This window comes from Solanum dulcamara, chromosome 8 (genome assembly GCF_947179165.1).
Source record: "Solanum dulcamara chromosome 8, daSolDulc1.2, whole genome shotgun sequence".
NCBI classification, from domain to species: Eukaryota; Viridiplantae; Streptophyta; class Magnoliopsida; order Solanales; family Solanaceae; genus Solanum; species Solanum dulcamara.
Window position 1 is genome coordinate 79,188,469 of NC_077244.1, and position 16,665 is coordinate 79,205,133.

At 34.4% G+C, this 16,665-nt stretch overlaps 2 protein-coding genes across 2 annotated transcripts; both read right to left on the reverse strand.

Moving 5' to 3' along the window:
• Nucleotides 1-4,681: 4,681 nt before the first annotated feature.
• On the reverse strand, nucleotides 4,682-7,610 carry LOC129899527 (BTB/POZ domain-containing protein At1g03010-like). Its single transcript, XM_055974527.1, has 4 exons — nucleotides 7,287-7,610; nucleotides 7,055-7,121; nucleotides 5,595-6,773; nucleotides 4,682-5,371 (listed from the first exon to the last, which is right to left on the reverse strand). Exons 1-4 carry the CDS (start codon nucleotides 7,370-7,372, stop codon nucleotides 4,829-4,831), a joined length of 1,875 nt encoding a protein of 624 aa, XP_055830502.1. The 5' UTR covers nucleotides 7,373-7,610; the 3' UTR covers nucleotides 4,682-4,828.
• Nucleotides 7,611-9,379: 1,769 nt separating this feature from the next.
• Nucleotides 9,380-16,213, reverse strand: LOC129898949 (cullin-1-like). The gene is made up of 20 exons (XM_055973663.1): nucleotides 16,099-16,213; nucleotides 15,305-15,450; nucleotides 15,081-15,180; nucleotides 14,546-14,731; nucleotides 14,361-14,408; nucleotides 14,068-14,271; nucleotides 13,897-13,974; nucleotides 13,021-13,110; nucleotides 12,835-12,915; nucleotides 12,677-12,736; nucleotides 12,504-12,533; nucleotides 12,326-12,412; nucleotides 12,082-12,231; nucleotides 11,944-11,999; nucleotides 11,721-11,841; nucleotides 11,466-11,627; nucleotides 11,218-11,361; nucleotides 10,917-11,135; nucleotides 10,657-10,824; nucleotides 9,380-9,836 (listed from the first exon to the last, which is right to left on the reverse strand). Exons 2-20 carry the CDS (start codon nucleotides 15,439-15,441, stop codon nucleotides 9,735-9,737), a joined length of 2,223 nt encoding a protein of 740 aa, XP_055829638.1. The 5' UTR covers nucleotides 15,442-15,450; nucleotides 16,099-16,213; the 3' UTR covers nucleotides 9,380-9,734.
• Nucleotides 16,214-16,665: the final 452 nt, after the last annotated feature.

Consider the following 16,665-nt stretch of genomic DNA (forward strand, 5'->3'; position numbering starts at 1 on the left):
CACTATTTTTAGAATCAAAAGGAAATTTATTTTAATGAAAAATAGCATCACCTGATTCTATTACAATATTATCTTCAAGATTAAAAAATTTATAGGTTGTACTATTTGAAGCATAACCAAGAAAAGCGCAAGTAGTAACTTTCTTACCCAATTTTGTAATCTTGGGATCCATTAGCCTCACAAAGGCTAAACAATCCCAAAAATTTAAAGGCGCATTTGACTCAATAAGCATGACATTAGTCAATTCAACCAAAGTTCTATTTTTTCTTTCTGCTACACCATTAGATGAAGGAAAATAAGGAGGAGTAGTTTCATGAATTATTCTCAATGATCTAACAAAAAAATTAAACTCATTTGACTCATATTCACGGCCTCTATCACTTCTAATTCTTTTTATTTTCTTTCCAAACTGATTTTCAACCTCATGGAGAAAAAATTTAAAATTTTCAAAAGCATCACTTTTATTTTTCATTAAGTAAACATATGTAAACTTAGAAAAATCATCAATGAAAGTGATAAAATATCTATTTCCTCCACGAGTTAAAATTCCTCTAAGTTCACAAATATCAGTGTGAACTAATTCTAATAAATTAGTTTTTCTTTCAACTTGAAAATGAGGCCTTTTTGTGATTTTAGCTTTACTACAAGCTTCACATTTTTCAAAATTCTTTTTAATCACTGGGATTAATCCTAAACTACTCATGATTTCAACATAACGATCATTAATATGACACAAACGGGCATGCCAAAAGTTAGTAGAAGAAAGCATGTAAACAGAAGTAGAAACTTTATTCATTTCAACATTCAGTTTAAACATCCCATCACAACTATACCCTTTTCCCACAAAAATACCTTTTTTCACAATTACATATTGATCAGATTCAATAATTTGTTTAAAGCCTGCTTTATTAAGAAGAAAACTAGACATCAAGTTTTTTCTCATGAAAGGAGTATAAAGTACATCTTTCAAAGTTAATACCCTTCCAGAGGTAAAACACAATTCGACATCTCCCGTTCCAAGCACTTGAGTAGTATGAGAATCACCGAGCATGATAGTTTTGGGCTCTCCAAAAGGAGTATATTTTTTAAACCAATCTTTGTCATAAGAGACATGACGGTTTGCACCAGAATCAGCCCACCATCCATCAACATTCTCAACCATGTTTATGTCTGTAATCATTGCCACAAAGGGCTCTTCGGTAATGTTTGCCTGAGGTGTAGGACCACATTTCGGGTATCTGAAAAATTGAGCAATATGCCCACTCTTGCCACAGACAAAGCACAGTCCTTTATCATAAACTTGTTGATTTTGTGCTTGGCTATTTTCACCATTATTTGTCTTAGGAAGTCTACCATTATTTTTCTTGAACTTTTTTTTTTTAGGCTTCAAAGAGGTATTTTTGTTAGATTCAAGAGTAGCATATTTTGAAGTAACTAAATTTACCTTCATTGTGATGTTGCTCTCTTCATTTTGTAAAAGTGCATCTTGGCCCCTTGCCTCCTCTTCCATGCGGATTTTCATTATTAAAGTCTCAAGAAAGGTTTCATTTTGTTTGTGGCGCATAATTTTTTGAAACTCCTTCAATGAAGGCGGAAGATTGTCTATTATGCCACAAACAATAAGGTTGTTTCCAATTTTGACTTCCTCGGACCTGATCTCTCCAACGATCATTATAAAATCTTGAGCTTGGTCTATCACTGATCTGTCATCCCCCATTTGGAAATGAAAAAATTGGCTAGCTGCATATTTTTTCGCTCTAACTTCTTCGGCATCATATTTACTCTGCAATGCTTTCCAAATTTTCTTTGCACTAGAGTAAGTTCTATCATAATAATCATAAAAATTATCAGATAGACAATTAAGAATATAATACCGACACTTGTAGGAATTATCATTATACTTTTCCACTTTCTCTTGATGAGAAATAAGTTCATCACTATCCATGGAGAGGATATCAACTTTATTAGAATTCTTCTCAGTTAAGACATATGAAACATTAAGAAGACTTAAGTAGAAAAGTACTTTACTCTTCCATCTCTTGAAATGATTACCATTGAATTGAAATGGCTTGTTTAGATCTCCCATCTAGATATCCGCGGATTTTTCAATTATAGCCATATTGAATCTCCTTAAAATTGTTGGTGAAATTACAAGATTACAAATTATAATTGAAAGATAAAATGAAAAAAATAAATTATCTTCTTGGCTGAGGCGCGGATATCTCGCTCTCTTTAAGGAGATTCAAGCCCACTGCAGCAAATTTTTTCACCGATCCAGCAGTAGTCCTCTTGACTTGTCTCCTCCAGGATACAATAGCCTTATCAAAAAATGTAACTCAACAAACTCTGGACAAGAGTTGAGTTTAAAGCTCCACACAAAGAACATCTCCCTTCAACTAATAAGAACTCTCTTTTTAGACAAACTTAATTCTCTCAAAAAAATTTCTCTTATATTTAATTTCAAATCAAAGAAGACCTCTCTATTTATAGGAGAGAAAATCATACAAAGATGAAAAAATGATGGAATGCCATCATTATCATCATTTAGTGCACCATTATGATATCATTTAGTGCACCATTATGATTTAGTGCACCACTTATTAGTGATAATTATGTTTAAAATACATAATGGAATGATTTAGTCTTGCACTAACTAAAGATGATAATGAAAGGCATTTTATGCATTAATGAAAAATAGAATAAAGATGACATTAAATGTCATCAATGGACAATTGTTAAAATGTTAAAATGTCCACACTAACAAGAACATTAAGTGATAATTGCTTGATTGGTTATCAGAATGTTGCTAAACTCATTTTTGACTTGATATATTACTAATATATATAGTCTCGTGATTCTCGCCTTTGGTACAGGAACAGCGTTTAGATATGAGAATTCCTCCTTTCTATATTCTTTTGTGTCGGTTTTTGCTTGTGTTAAATTTATGGCTTCTAATACTAGTGTCGCCTAGGGATTAGGAGGAGGACAAACTAATCAATTCTATAATTAGCACCCTTATGAATGAATCTCATTTAAAAGATATTTCCAACGCAGTAGTTTATCAATTACTTTTAAGTGAACAAAATGAAACAAGCTTCCTACTGAAGGGACCAAAAGGAATTCTCAGGTCTAAAGATAGTAATTTGGTAGAGACACCAAAATATCACCTTTTTTCTGTTTTAATGTACTCCACTCTCAAAATACTTGTCATGTTTCACTTTCAAAAGCTAAATTACATAAACTTTGACCAACATTTTAACATTTATTTTTTTCATCATGTTAATATGAAAAGAACTAAAACTTCTACTAGTATTTTTCAAATATCTAAATTTTAAAATGTTGAATTAATCTTATCTAACTCTGGAGACTATTCAAATTGATTGATTTCGAAAAGCAAAACGTGATAAGTAGTTTAATTTAAGACAGAGAGAGTATATATATATTAAGTTTCTGGTCCCCTTTTAAAAGTATGACAGGAATATATAGCAAGTTGGGTGGTGCATGGCATATATCTGTGTTAATGGTTATGGTGAGAGGGATAAGTTCTTATTGGGTGACTAAACAGGACCAACCTCGGCCCTATGGCTTTGATGATAACTTCTTACGGCTATTTCTTAATATTCTTTTCTTTATAAATCACTGACCAAAGATAAGGTTCTTTTTGGATATAGAAAATATATACTAAAAGAAAAGGTTCCTTTTAATTTATTGTTTGAGAATCTTTGACTTACTCATTTACACAACTAACTAATATATATCAACTTGTATCATGCATGGTACGTACTTCTGCTCTACTGGCTTCTGTTTATCATATTCCTATCCAACGGAACAAACAATTATAATAACGTGAAAGCTCATGCACGAAAACCAATGAAATACTCCATTGTTCCAATTTATGTGAGACACACAATTTCAGAAAGAACTTGTGCTCTAAAACACAAAATCACATATATTGTGTGTAAGGGTTAATCAGCCCTAATATATATGTTCTTAACGTGATGTGATATTGTTCGCTTAATTTGGGTTAAATCCACATGATTTTCCCCATTAAAAGATTTTACACCGTTTTTCAATTTTTTTTCAGCTAACAATCTAGAAATTTGTTGGCATACCCAACAATGTGATTATAAATCATTTCAATTAAGGGTAATATAAGAAGTTTGCAATTAAATGTTACTAAAGATAGAAAGAGACAAATTGAAAAAGAAAGTGTACATATCACATAAATTTGGAATAAAGGGAGTACAATCAAATTTCTAAATGTAGATTGTTGTTTTTACATTTCCTACAATGATAAATGGAAAAATTACGCACGTCCTCTGACTTCTCTGAGATCAATATAATGTATTTGTGCAATGAGACTATGTCATTTTCAAAAAGTCTTAACTCAATTCCTAGAAAAATATTCTCTGTTTTTTTGTGTGTTTTTTTTTTTTTTTTTTTGAGGGAGTGAAATAGAAAGATTCATATATGCAAACATGGGGCTGAGTGATCAAGGTAGATGAAACTGGCCTCACATTCCATAATAAAACAATTGTCCATATATATGTGGACAACAAAATTACTAGCCAGAAGCATAGAGAACATGACCATATAAATATAATAGTCATCAGAAGACTTGACTATTAACGTACCTCATTCAAATGTCTAATAATTGATGAGTTTAGTTATGCCAAACGGATCGATGTTCTATATATAAATGAAATTTCTCAGTACAGATAATTCCACACAACTACTGAAGTAGTATTAGTCTTAAATGTGAAAAAATATAAACATGGCAACTAAAAAGAGAGATTAAAGAAAAGAGCTATTATTCTCACGTAGAGCATCAAGAAACAGAAGGATTCCTTTTCCTGTGAAAATTAGGAAACCGACTTTCTGAAGTTGCTTTTCCCGCTAATGGCGGACGCTTTGTATGATGTTTTATGTGGAACATTGCGTTGAGCTTGCTCAATTTCTTGGTGAACGACTTGAATAACTTATTAGCAGGATGTGATGACGACTTTACTAGCCCCTCTTTCATAGACACGTGATCTTTTTCTAAATCCGTAAGCCTCATTCTCATTCTTGCTACCTCAAGCTTCAGCTCTCTATTTTCTCTCCTCACTGATGCATAATTGTCTCTAGGAGAGATGCATCCGCTTCCAGCCCCACTCCCTGAACGATGAGGAAACTGAAAGAATAACTGATTTTGGCCCCCATTCATTGCATTTCTCAGTCTCATTTGTTCGAAATACAGCACTTGAACTGCCATTTGCACTGGCAACCGCTCATTTTGTGCAGCATGACTGCACCCTTCTTCTGATAATTTCTCCCAATCAATAGTTTTGCACACTCTATACCGTTCAGACTCCTTAATGTTCGGATGAACCTGCAATCAATTTTTTACATTAACATGTGAAAATGTTTTATTATTCCCTAAGAAATTAAAGCCTGCAGAACTGGCGACCTGATAAAGGGAACGTACAGCAAGTTCATTAATTTCACACATGACCACTAAACTCTATCCAGTAAAATCACAAAACTATTTCTTGTAACAACATTTAATTACGCACTAGCTATAATAGTAAAGTCATGAGTATTAAAACACTTACCTTGAGGAAATTATCTACAGCTCGATACAGTCCATCATCAACTAGACGGGCGTGGTCTGGAAGTAGCTCTGCCAGTGCTGTAAATTTTGATGGTGTTAGATTTGAATCTAGTGCAATTTCTGCCAGATAATTGTCCAATAATTTTGAAACCTTAAAAATTGAGCTTTGTTTGGGAGATCGAGGGCTGTCAAAGTCGTAAACCATTTCGTTTTCATCTCTTAGTTGGTTGTCTTCTGCATCATCCTCATCCAAATTTAAGAAAAAGGAAAAGATCCTTAAGATTGAATCAGTGTCATACAGAGAGCTATAGCTGTTTCCATTCCCATTTCCAGGTAGAAGAAGATCCTCAAGAATCGCCTGATGTAGTTGCAGACCAATGCGCCTCTCTAGATCAGATCTACAAGAAGTAGATGCTGATGCTACTATTGCAGATTTCAACAAACTTGAAAGAAAGGCCATTGGAACTGTACTTTTCCTCGACGCTGTTGGTAGCAAGCCAACTAAAGTTTCGACAGTGACCCTTTGTTTCTTTTGTAAATCCAAATCCAAGAAACTTGCTTTGACTAAATGAGGATCCTTAACAATGAGCCCCTGAAGAGAATTTTGTGCATAGTTAATCAGAATTCTACTTATAATGTCTTGTTTAAGACCTTTGGTCTTAAATGCAGATAAAACTCTCTGAAACGATTCCAGATTCAGAAAAATTAGTGATTTTCCCCACCCTGTCTCTATATGAATTGGTTTGGATGGGAAATTATGTTCCAGCTTCAATAAACCAGATGTAAGTTGCTCTTTACAAGCATTATTTGCAATAGCATTGATTAACCTACTAACAAGGTTGACTTCTTCTGATACTGGTAGTAGTTTTTCACAGCTGTGAAGAACAGACACGGAGTTGGATATGCTTGGGAATACTGTGTCCTTTAAGAACACCTCGGTTCGTATTTCCAGGTTCTTATCGGTGATTTCTTCTGTCATTTCCAGGAAACTGGCTGCACATCTTAGCATTGCAACATTTGTTATGGTAATCTCAATGTTCACCCCATAACAGAATTTTGCAGCGAGTTCAAATGCTTCAGATCCACCAGGAAGAGCAGAAAGATTGAGTCTTGACATGTTTGAATCTTTTGCATCCAGCAGCAGCTTTCTAAATCTTCCACTTGTAGAAACCAGAGGAAACTGCAAAAAGAGTCTAAACACATTATAAACGCGTTGTTGTCCTATAGAAAACACTGAAATTAATAATGCATCCTCTACTTTATTTTAGACAGGATGGTAGTTATGTGGATTATACAATGAAGTAAACTTTTGATTGTGATTTTTAAGCTACCTGTAGACTCACTAACCATTCATAATTAGTATGACTGCTGTTTTACCTAGAGTTGAGTAGTTCAATAACTTATGAAGGAAATTAAATAAAATAGCAAAGCAAGTTTAGGTAAGGTACTACATATTCATACCTTACGAAGAGCAAAACTGGCCGCTCCAACTTGTATTGTAACATCACTAGAAACATCAGAAATCGGCCTGCCACAGGAAATTTGGTCAATGGTGAAAAGTTGTAAGACAAGTCACGAAATAGGCTTAATAAGAAGGAAGAAGTCAATCAGCTTACATGTGAAGAAAACAAGAAAAGAATTGAATATTATCATATATAATTGGTTCAAAGATAAAAGTAATTGATGTACGTACCATTGGGATTGGGATTGGTGCGTACATGTTGGACGAAAAGACCTGCTCTTCACAGATATGTTAGTCTTCAATTCAGCAACTCCCATCTTTCTAGTCTCCCTGCACCAAATTAGTTAACACTACTCCAAGCTTAATATGCTGGCATGTTATCGACTGCGTCTGTCTCAATATAATATATAACACGGGAAGAAACTGGTCCTCTCTCTCTATCTCTCTTGAGTAAGGAGAAAGTCTCATCAATTTCCAATAATTATGTTTATGCTATTCACTTATTTTTCAGGTACCACATTAATATTTTATTATTACTATTTAACTTAAGCGAGTTAAGAGTATTAAAATTCATTTAGGTATATGAAGGAATTAAAATTTATAATGATATTGCTACTTTACGGTGGAAAAGTGACTTTTTTTCATTATCACCATGTTTTGTAGTATGTTTTTTTTTAAAAATGAGTAAATTCCTGAATCCTTGTAATCATGAGTAGTTGTGAAAGCTAATAACTCTTAAAGAAACAACCTAATTATGGATGAAATATCACTTTAATTTGATGGCAATAATATAATTGTGCTTTTTTAGGAAAATTCGCACTGCATTAAGGTTAGTATAAATTAATGATGGACTCTTTAAGCTAAATACACATATAGGGGAAGTTGCATAGTTGACATAATTATTTGTAGTCTCTAAACCTATATACATATTTTTTAAGGATGAATGGCCATTTCAAGACTGGGACATCATAATCAATGTATACCAAAAAATATCATCAAATGATGAGAAGCTCTAAACCCCAGCCATATAATGAGCCCCACAAACTCCTTTCTTTTGCCACTACACTAGATATAGGATTAAGGTCTCATGTTGCACTACGTCAAAGAATACTATACATAATCGGATCACTAAGAAGGTGATTATTATTTTTACCACATGGATGTTTAGTGAAAACGTACGAAACATTGATTATAGTATTGGGATGAATGATGGAGTGGTCCAAGTCAACATTGGAGTGTTGTGGGGACAATGATTGCAATGACCCAATAATAATAATATAATTTCACATTAATATTTGGAGCTGGCAATGGCTGTGGATTGGGATCATCTCCAAACAGTATATAGTTTTGAGGAATTGGCTCTTTACTCTTCTTTATTTGACAATACAAAATATGTGTCCAGAACCACAATGCAGGCTTTTTCCCCACAGCTAACAAACCAAGCTGGCTAACATTGATTAATCTTTAACTTCTTAAAGAAATAGTCACTTTTTTATGAATAACTACTATTAACTAATTTTCTCTCTCGGCCATTATGATTAACACAATCGTACATAAGGATATGGGTAGGATATTGGTTCAGGTCTTAGAAATGTAGTAATTAATTAAGCAAAGTTTATTTATATGAGATCTAGTTATTCCACCCTTCACATCGCACCTAAAATAATACAAAGATCTACCCATAACTTGTACTAAATTTTATACAAAGCAAGTGAAAAGCTACGAAACATGGTGGTAATGCTCCTACGATACTTTTTCTCTCTTTTGGGCATGTGATATCATAAAATGTCAGAAGCAGAAAAAACTTTCCCACATTTTCAATCGGAAAAATATCAACCAAGATTAGTAGATATGATAGATATTGATAAGAGTAGATCGATAGATTTCTCCAATGCTATGATCAAATATCTGCCCGATACGTATTTGCCAACTTATACAAAAAGCAAATAGTCAACAAATGGAAGGGAGGACTCATTTACTGTCTGCTCCAAAAGAATCAACAACTTGCTTTATTGGGAAAGTGAAAACTCTCGACTGCCCTACATAATGAATCAGATGTAGTAAGCACAATCGGATGGAATAAAGAGCCCACTGTGGACAAACTTAACCGCGATTAAGGCTTAATCGGCTCCAAAAGTAAAATGCCTATACAAATTACAAATGCAGGTGCGCTTGGTCTCGGGATTTTCAGGTGTCTTAAATTTTAATTAGAGGCTTAGAGTAGAGACCTTATATACTTTAACATTGCACAACACATTCATCTGGTTAAAATCCAACAAGTTGAACAAATGATAATATTTTCTGTTCAAAAGGAAACATACACGTGCCATGAACAGGTTAAGATATTATAGTCCACATTGAACCATGTATAATCCAGGGGTTGCACTGACATATAGAAACACCAAAGCATAAGATTTACACAAAGATGTGGAATTTAAGTGGCAATCAGGAATATCAGGGGAAAAAGTGCATGGCTGAAATATTTACTGCGAGGAATTCAAGTGCCTTCAACTTCAGAAAAAAAGGTGATGATATACTAACAACTGCACAAGTTGCCTACTCAGGCAAGGTCAAAAAATTTCGCTGCTATTTCCTTAGCGAACAAACAAATCCAGCTGTACTCACTTCCACGTGGTGCCAAGAGAAGTCAATATAACCCCAAGGTATCAGCTTGTTGCCTCAGGCCAAGTACTTGAACAAGTTTGGGTTCTCTTTGTCTCTTTCCAAGTAGTCCCGAGTGATAAGGTCTTCAATTCTCTTTTTGATTGCTTTGAAATCAGGCTACACATAAATTTTTATTATTTTACGATAGGTACAAGAGAAAATTCAACAATTAGAATAGACAAGCTAAAACGTCTCTCCAACTAGAGCCTATAACTATTTTTCTGGAAAAAATCATTTTGAAGGGATAGAAGAAACTTAAAATCATTTTGAAGGGACAGAAGAAACTTGAAAAGGGAATATGATGAAATATATTGTCTAGTTTGGCTTACAAAGATGACACCTCAACAGAATTTCCAGCACTCTGCATATCCTACATTATATATCTACGGTAAGTTTTGAGGTGATCACACATTCCTCGAAATAGAGGAAATATACATGGAGATGACTGAAAATTTTGGGTATTTCCTCCTGACACCTATGATAGAATGCAAGTGGTTAAATGCTTACTTATTTTGGACTGAATAACTCTCTTAATTTAAAATTTTGACAAAGACGAGAAAGTTTAAAATAAAATAAAAAATACAAAGGAGTCAATATCCTCCTGTTACCCGTGTCAACCGTCATCATCGCTTCTCCAATTTTTTTTGAATAGTCAGAACTAGGAGAAGCAAAACAAGTGATAACCATCTAAGATTTTCTATCAAAAAACCAATCCCTACGAGCTACGACATTGATAACTTACTTTTAAAAATTAAAAGACATTTCAAGTAATACGCAGTCAGATAGCAAGAAAGAAAGTGAAATGTCCGGCATAGAAGCAACAACATTCCTCAATTTCAAATTGAATGTCATGGCTATAGGCAGCCCAAAATCATGTCCACTTTCCTAAATGGAATACCTAAACCTAGAAAATACAAATTGTGACGATGTGGCATACCTTAAACATGCGGCTCAAATGCTCAACACACTCCAACACGAGCTGCTGATGAGGAAGCACCTTTCGGCTCTTCATTATGCGCACAATACAAGCATCAATTGCATAACGTCTGTCCTTGTCAACATCCTCAACCACTTTTTTCCTTTCATCCACCGGAGGCAAGGGGATCTGGATAGTACAATTAAGTCATTGAGAATCCGCAAGCATACACAAAGTAAGCATCACAACAAAATACAAGTAGTTCTAAACAGTATCTATACCCTAATCCTCCTCATTCTGTCAGTGAACTTGGAGTTAAATTCAAAATGATCCGTTGACGAAACAGTTCTATTGCTAGGCTCTTTGGTCAGAATTTTATACTTGGCACATGACAGGGATTGAAGCAATCTGATCAAGTCATCGTCAGCCAAATTTAACTGACTTTTGATATCTGAGTAACTCAATCTATCTGAAGCATTAAACAGCAATAGAGCAGCAGCCTGAAAAAGAGAACATTAATCAGAAACCATATTTGGTATCAGACAGGGATGATGCAGCAAAACTATTTCACGAACTGATCACCTGGTAAGTTCCCACAATAAGTTCAATAGTTTTTGATTCAAACTTGCCATTGATATTACATGTACCCAGTGAGTAAATCCAGGTCAATTTCCTGTGTTTTGTTTTCGTCTGATAAAATTCCTTGAAGACCTCTACACACTTCACCTGAGATATCAACAGAGAAGAGTAAATCACCCATAACAAAAAGAGAAAAGATCAAATAAGCAGCAGAAATTGAATCATTATATCAGATGAAAAGCAGATCTCACCATTTCCACAGGGAGACTCAGGTCAGAAGATTTATAACTAGGCCAAAAGCCAGTTGTAAGAACTGTGACAGTCAAATCAATTCCGGGATTAGCTGCCGAGTTGTTACTGAGATATTCCTGAAAGTGACTCTGATTTTCCTTCGCCAACGTCAAGTCCGTCACCTGTTTTTTAATTTCAAACGATAAGTGTTAACAGGATAATTTGAACAGGGGAAGATAAAAGTTAGAAGTAGAAATACAGTACTCTCTCCTCACCATTCCCTCCATCTTTGACGTAAACTGTCCACCACACTGCTGCTTTAACTTTGTTAAGATAAGCCTCTCATGGTCATCATTGGCACTTTTATCAAAAAGCAGTCGCCGAGAAAGCTTCTTCCTATAAAATTATGAAGACAGCATACTTATCCATTATCCAATGGTTAGAGATGTAAAAAGAAACTAGTTACTGGGTCAAAAAAAGTTTGGCGTAGCTTCCAACCTGTAGAACTCAGCAAAAAGGTCTTTGTCACTGATATATGCAAGAAGCTTGACCACCTACATAAAATACAAACAATTATGAATTCTGAAAAATCGAGAGACCACCAGAGAGCAAAGCCAGATATAGGGTTAGTGCTACCTTATCTAATGTCTCCTCAATAGCATCATCACTGAGTTTTTCACTCCCACCCTTCTTAAGGATATTATCACAATAAGAGGCAAGGAGCTCTGCACTAGAACAGCCAGCAACAATTTTGTTACAGAAGACCTCAAATGCCTCTTTCAAAGCCTATAAAAGTTCAGAAGTTGAGACATCAGAAATAGTATCTCAAATTATTCAAGGTAAAAAGTATAACCACACAACTGTGGACAGCTGGATATACCTTGTGAAAGAGAGAGTTATTTGCAAAACTGTCGGTCACATATGCCATATATTTGTCATGCAGCTCAATAACCTTCCTAACAAAGACCTGAGGAAACAGATCGCAAACAGTTGAACCATCTCCCGTGCTATTACACATAAAATTCAACTTAAGTAGAAATTCAGAAAAGTGGATTTACCTGCTCCTGTGAACCACTGGAACTCTCAGCCTGTAGAATTATCATAAATATCAGTACTTCAAAATGAAGTGATAATCAGTTTATCTTCTAGTTCAAGAAGCATGAATATTAAAAAGAAAAAGGGGCCCAAAACCATATTGCCAAATGAAGCCCAACATGCTCAGTCAACAGACCTTGTTACTTGCTGAGTCCTCGGCCTGTTGCACCAACACCATGCCTTCAGCAGTGACATGCTGCAAAATATGTACCATCACAAAGTATTTAACCACCAAAAAAAAAAACTCAAAGAAAACCCTGTGGTAGAGCTCAACAATTACATAGAAGACCATACCTGCTTAAACATATTTGCAACTGGTTCCAAACCTTTAGGAATCCTGTGGAATAGCCTATACATTCGAGATAAATCCTCTACCTGACATGAAGAGAGGGTGGATAAAAAGGGGGGTAAACAAAATCCTCACATAATAAGTCAAATTCATATTGACTAGTAGATACCTAATATGAAAGGAATTAATACCTTGTCATCTCTAAGCAAAGCTCGACATCCAGAATGCTCCTTCTCAAGCAATTGATTAGTATATACAACCAATAACTCATTTTGCACTTTCTGCAGCACAAGTGTAGTCTCAATTGAAAAATAGATGCAACCAGAGGCACTTTTAACGTAAATCATTCCAAAACTGAACAAACTTAATCAAGTAAATATCAAGTAAAAACGAAGAAATTAATGACCTGATAAAACCAACATGAAACAAATTTTTATATGCATCAACTTTGCTTTTCATTTCTAATAAAAATAAAATCATCACTGACCAACAGCCCTATTTTGTACATTTGGCTCAATGAAGAAAATGTGCTTCAAGTAAAAGAACAATGAAGGAGATTCATTAATGATGCATAATCATGGAGAAGCACCTCTTAACTTAAAGTGGAAAGTTTTTGCAATTTCCAGTAGAATCTGCTCCAAAAGATAAGCAGAATATCAACCAAAAGGTAGTGCAGCATCTCACTGATGAAGCATAGTTGTGAATCAAATGACTCAATCAGAATGCTCTTGGCTTCTCAATACACCAGATGCATACTTACTTCCTCCTCTGAGTACAACGAAGAAACTAAATTGAAAGGTTTGGAAAGACGATTTTCTTTTTCATTTCATAAGTATCCAGTTTATTCAAAGAAATCATCAAGGGGAATGAAGTTAAGTATCCGACACCAATTAATGGGAACTCCAAGAAACCAATAACCGGGTCTAGAAAAGAGTTAAATAGCTACTGCAAAATATCATAAATACGAAGCAGTTTATTTTTAAATTTTAAATGGCTTTTCTTCAGTAGTTAAGATGCCAAGAAAATACTAATATTTCTATTTCCAAGTGCCTCATTCCAATACTGACCTCCAGAAGTTTTGTCTCGCTGCTTGAGTGTAAATAATGAGAAACTCTATCCTTCTCCTTTTTCAAGCACTCTTCTGCCTATTTTAGGAATAACAGGTATCAATATACATTCTGGGATATGGATACAACCAACTTATACATTAAAAATAAAATTGCAGAAAGAATTTTTACCTTCAACATATAATCTGGACAAGAATCTTCCACAATCCAGTTTGATGCTTTTCGAGAATAATAAGCTGCTGTATCTTTTAGCATGGCATCTTCAAAGTCATTTTCATAGAACTCCATCTCCCCCATTCCAATTTCAACAAATATACCTAGCACATTCTTCAATAATGCTCTATCAATCTGCTCACCCTCACGTTCTTGATCAATCTGATAAAAAAGGATTATCAATGAGACTCTTATTCTTGGCGCATAGTATGATACAAAATTGGGTCAAATAAAGAAGGCATGACACTTGCCAGTGCTATAACTGCATCTCTAGCTTTACTTTTCAACTCTTGATAAACCTATTATCAACAATCACAAAAGTAAATATCATGCACAACAACAGCATAAAGATTATTTATCCCAAAAAGTTGAAATATAAAAGATATGCAATATAATATAACCAATATGATATCACATAGGAATGCTATAAACTAACCAAATCACGGAAGCACGTCAGACCAACTTCATTAAGTGCAGGGAGTGATCTTCGAGCAATAAAATACCGATCAAGATAATGGAAGAACCGTGAAAGCCACCTGACCATAAGTTTATGATTTGCCCATCTTTTCACGAGCTCCCTCAGCATAAACTCATCGTGCTTCTCTCTCAAAGAAGAGAGAACCTAAAAAAGAATACAAATACAGATGGGAAACTTGAATAGGAAAAGCTGAGCAATGAGGATGCTCTGTAGCCTGTTCAGTACATGTGAGTCTGAGTTGGTAAATGAAGTATAAATTACTATCACTAAATAAAACGTCTCAATAACATAGTCCATACATATTTTTTGTTCATATATTTAACAAATTTTGAATTTTGTGAAAATTTTGTCATGGCAACATTAAACTCACTAAGTGGGTTTACAAGTTGATAAAATTTAACTGGCACACCTATATCATCAACAAAACTTCAACCCAGTGAGACGCATAAAGCTACTTTAGTAGAGAGAGAATTTTCTAGCCAACGGTTCTTACTGTAGAATTGATGTATTCTTCAAAGGCTTCCTTATATTTCTCATATAGCTGCTGAGAGTAATCGTGAGGGGGCTTCTGTGTACACATGTTATAGATAGTTCTATTCTTCAAATTAAGGATAATTCAAGAAGTAATACCAACCAAAAGGAGGAAAAGGTGAAAGCAGAAAACATAATTAAGAAAAAAAGAGAAGGAACTATAAGCACAAAGAATGTTATGGATACGTGTAGAGCATCATGTACTCTTCAGAGCTGAATGAATCTGGATGCCCTTCTAAGATTTTCTTTAATTTTGTGATTCCCTTCTGCATGAACTCCCATCCTTCCTCCAGCTCGATAGTCTTCATCTGACTAGTCGTCATAAGCACAAACTGCGCATGAGCAATTGAAACCCCTACATTAGCTTATCAAGAAAGAAACACGAAACAACAGTATATAACTAATTTGTAAAAGCAAATCCCACTCCGAGCAATAATCTATTAAAAATACAGCTATTTAAAGGAAACAATTAGGATGATCACATGCTAAAGGCAGCAGCATGCAGCAAGAACAACAATGCCTCAATCAGGAATTAGTTGGGACAGGTTACATCATAATTTGACTAGTTTAGTCTTCAGTTACAGCAATTATAAAATAGATTTAATCACAATGACTTCAAGAGCCAGCCCCAAAACCAAAAGGAAGCAACAAGATCGTCCCATCAGCAATCATAAACAGCATTGGGGGGTAATTATGTATACAATCATAGTTTTTTCATATATATATTTTTGCTTAAACAAAAACTTGTATACAGCGATTAAGAACACATGTGTAAGGATGAATCAGAAAGAACAATTATTAATTAATAAATATGTGGGAAAGCATTAAATTACAATTGGATAAACTTTTTTGAGAAAGAAAGGCCAAGGCTAGGGTTAGGGTTAGGGTTTGGGTGGAATTAGAGATAAAGATCGAAAGGAAGAAAAGGTAGAGGGCGATGGAGAAGGGGGAAGACACGAAAGAGAGAAACAGAAACTTACAGCAGTTTGGTTGCGTCAGAGAGAGAAAACACGAGGAGATCGCGGAAGAGGAGCAAGCTAGGGCAGAGGAGAAGAGAAGAGAGTGCAAGACTTGATTTTATTTTATTATAAGTAATAATAAAAATAAAAAAGTGATTTTGGAAAAGAAAGAAATAACAGTCCATTTTTTTATTTTCATTCGGGCTGGGCTAAAAGTATTTGGACTTCAACGAGGGTCCAAATGTCACTTTTTATACCTTCTTTACATTTTCCCCATAATTTCAAATTGTTTTCATAATTCATAAGAAAATTATTGGAATTCTTTTTATATTTTATTCTTCAATTCTTAATTACTTTATAATTTCTAAGAGAATAATTTGAAACTAATCAAATTGGCAATAGTGAAAAGTAGCATTTTATTTATGTCTTCAAATATTTTTCTTAAGGGGTATGACATACCCCTACAATTCACCTAATATGGACTAGAGAAATATAATTCTTGAAATTAAACTATTATCTTATATTTATACAATTTTAGAGCATAGCATATTTTTTTTACATGTGTTTTACTTTGTTCAGAGGAAATCT

What these genes read in the sequence shown, in the direction of transcription:
- LOC129898949 (XM_055973663.1), bottom strand. Translation starts at nt 15,441, where the DNA reads ATGACGACTAGTCAGATGAAGACTATCGAGCTGGAGGAAGGATGGGAG. An exon ending in AAGAATACATCAATTCTACA is followed by an intron (nt 14,732 to 15,080) that starts GTAAGAACCGTT and finishes ATTCTTTTTTAG; the next exon opens with GTTCTCTCTTCTTTGAGAGA. An exon ending in TGACGTGCTTCCGTGATTTG is followed by an intron (nt 14,409 to 14,545) that starts GTTAGTTTATAG and finishes TGTTGATAATAG; the next exon opens with GTTTATCAAGAGTTGAAAAG.
- LOC129899527 (XM_055974527.1), bottom strand. Translation starts at nt 7,372, where the DNA reads ATGGGAGTTGCTGAATTGAAGACTAACATATCTGTGAAGAGCAGGTCT. An exon ending in CCAGTTTTGCTCTTCGTAAG is followed by an intron (nt 6,774 to 7,054) that starts GTATGAATATGT and finishes CTCTTTTTGCAG; the next exon opens with TTTCCTCTGGTTTCTACAAG. An exon ending in CTGTAGATAATTTCCTCAAG is followed by an intron (nt 5,372 to 5,594) that starts GTAAGTGTTTTA and finishes AATTGATTGCAG; the next exon opens with GTTCATCCGAACATTAAGGA.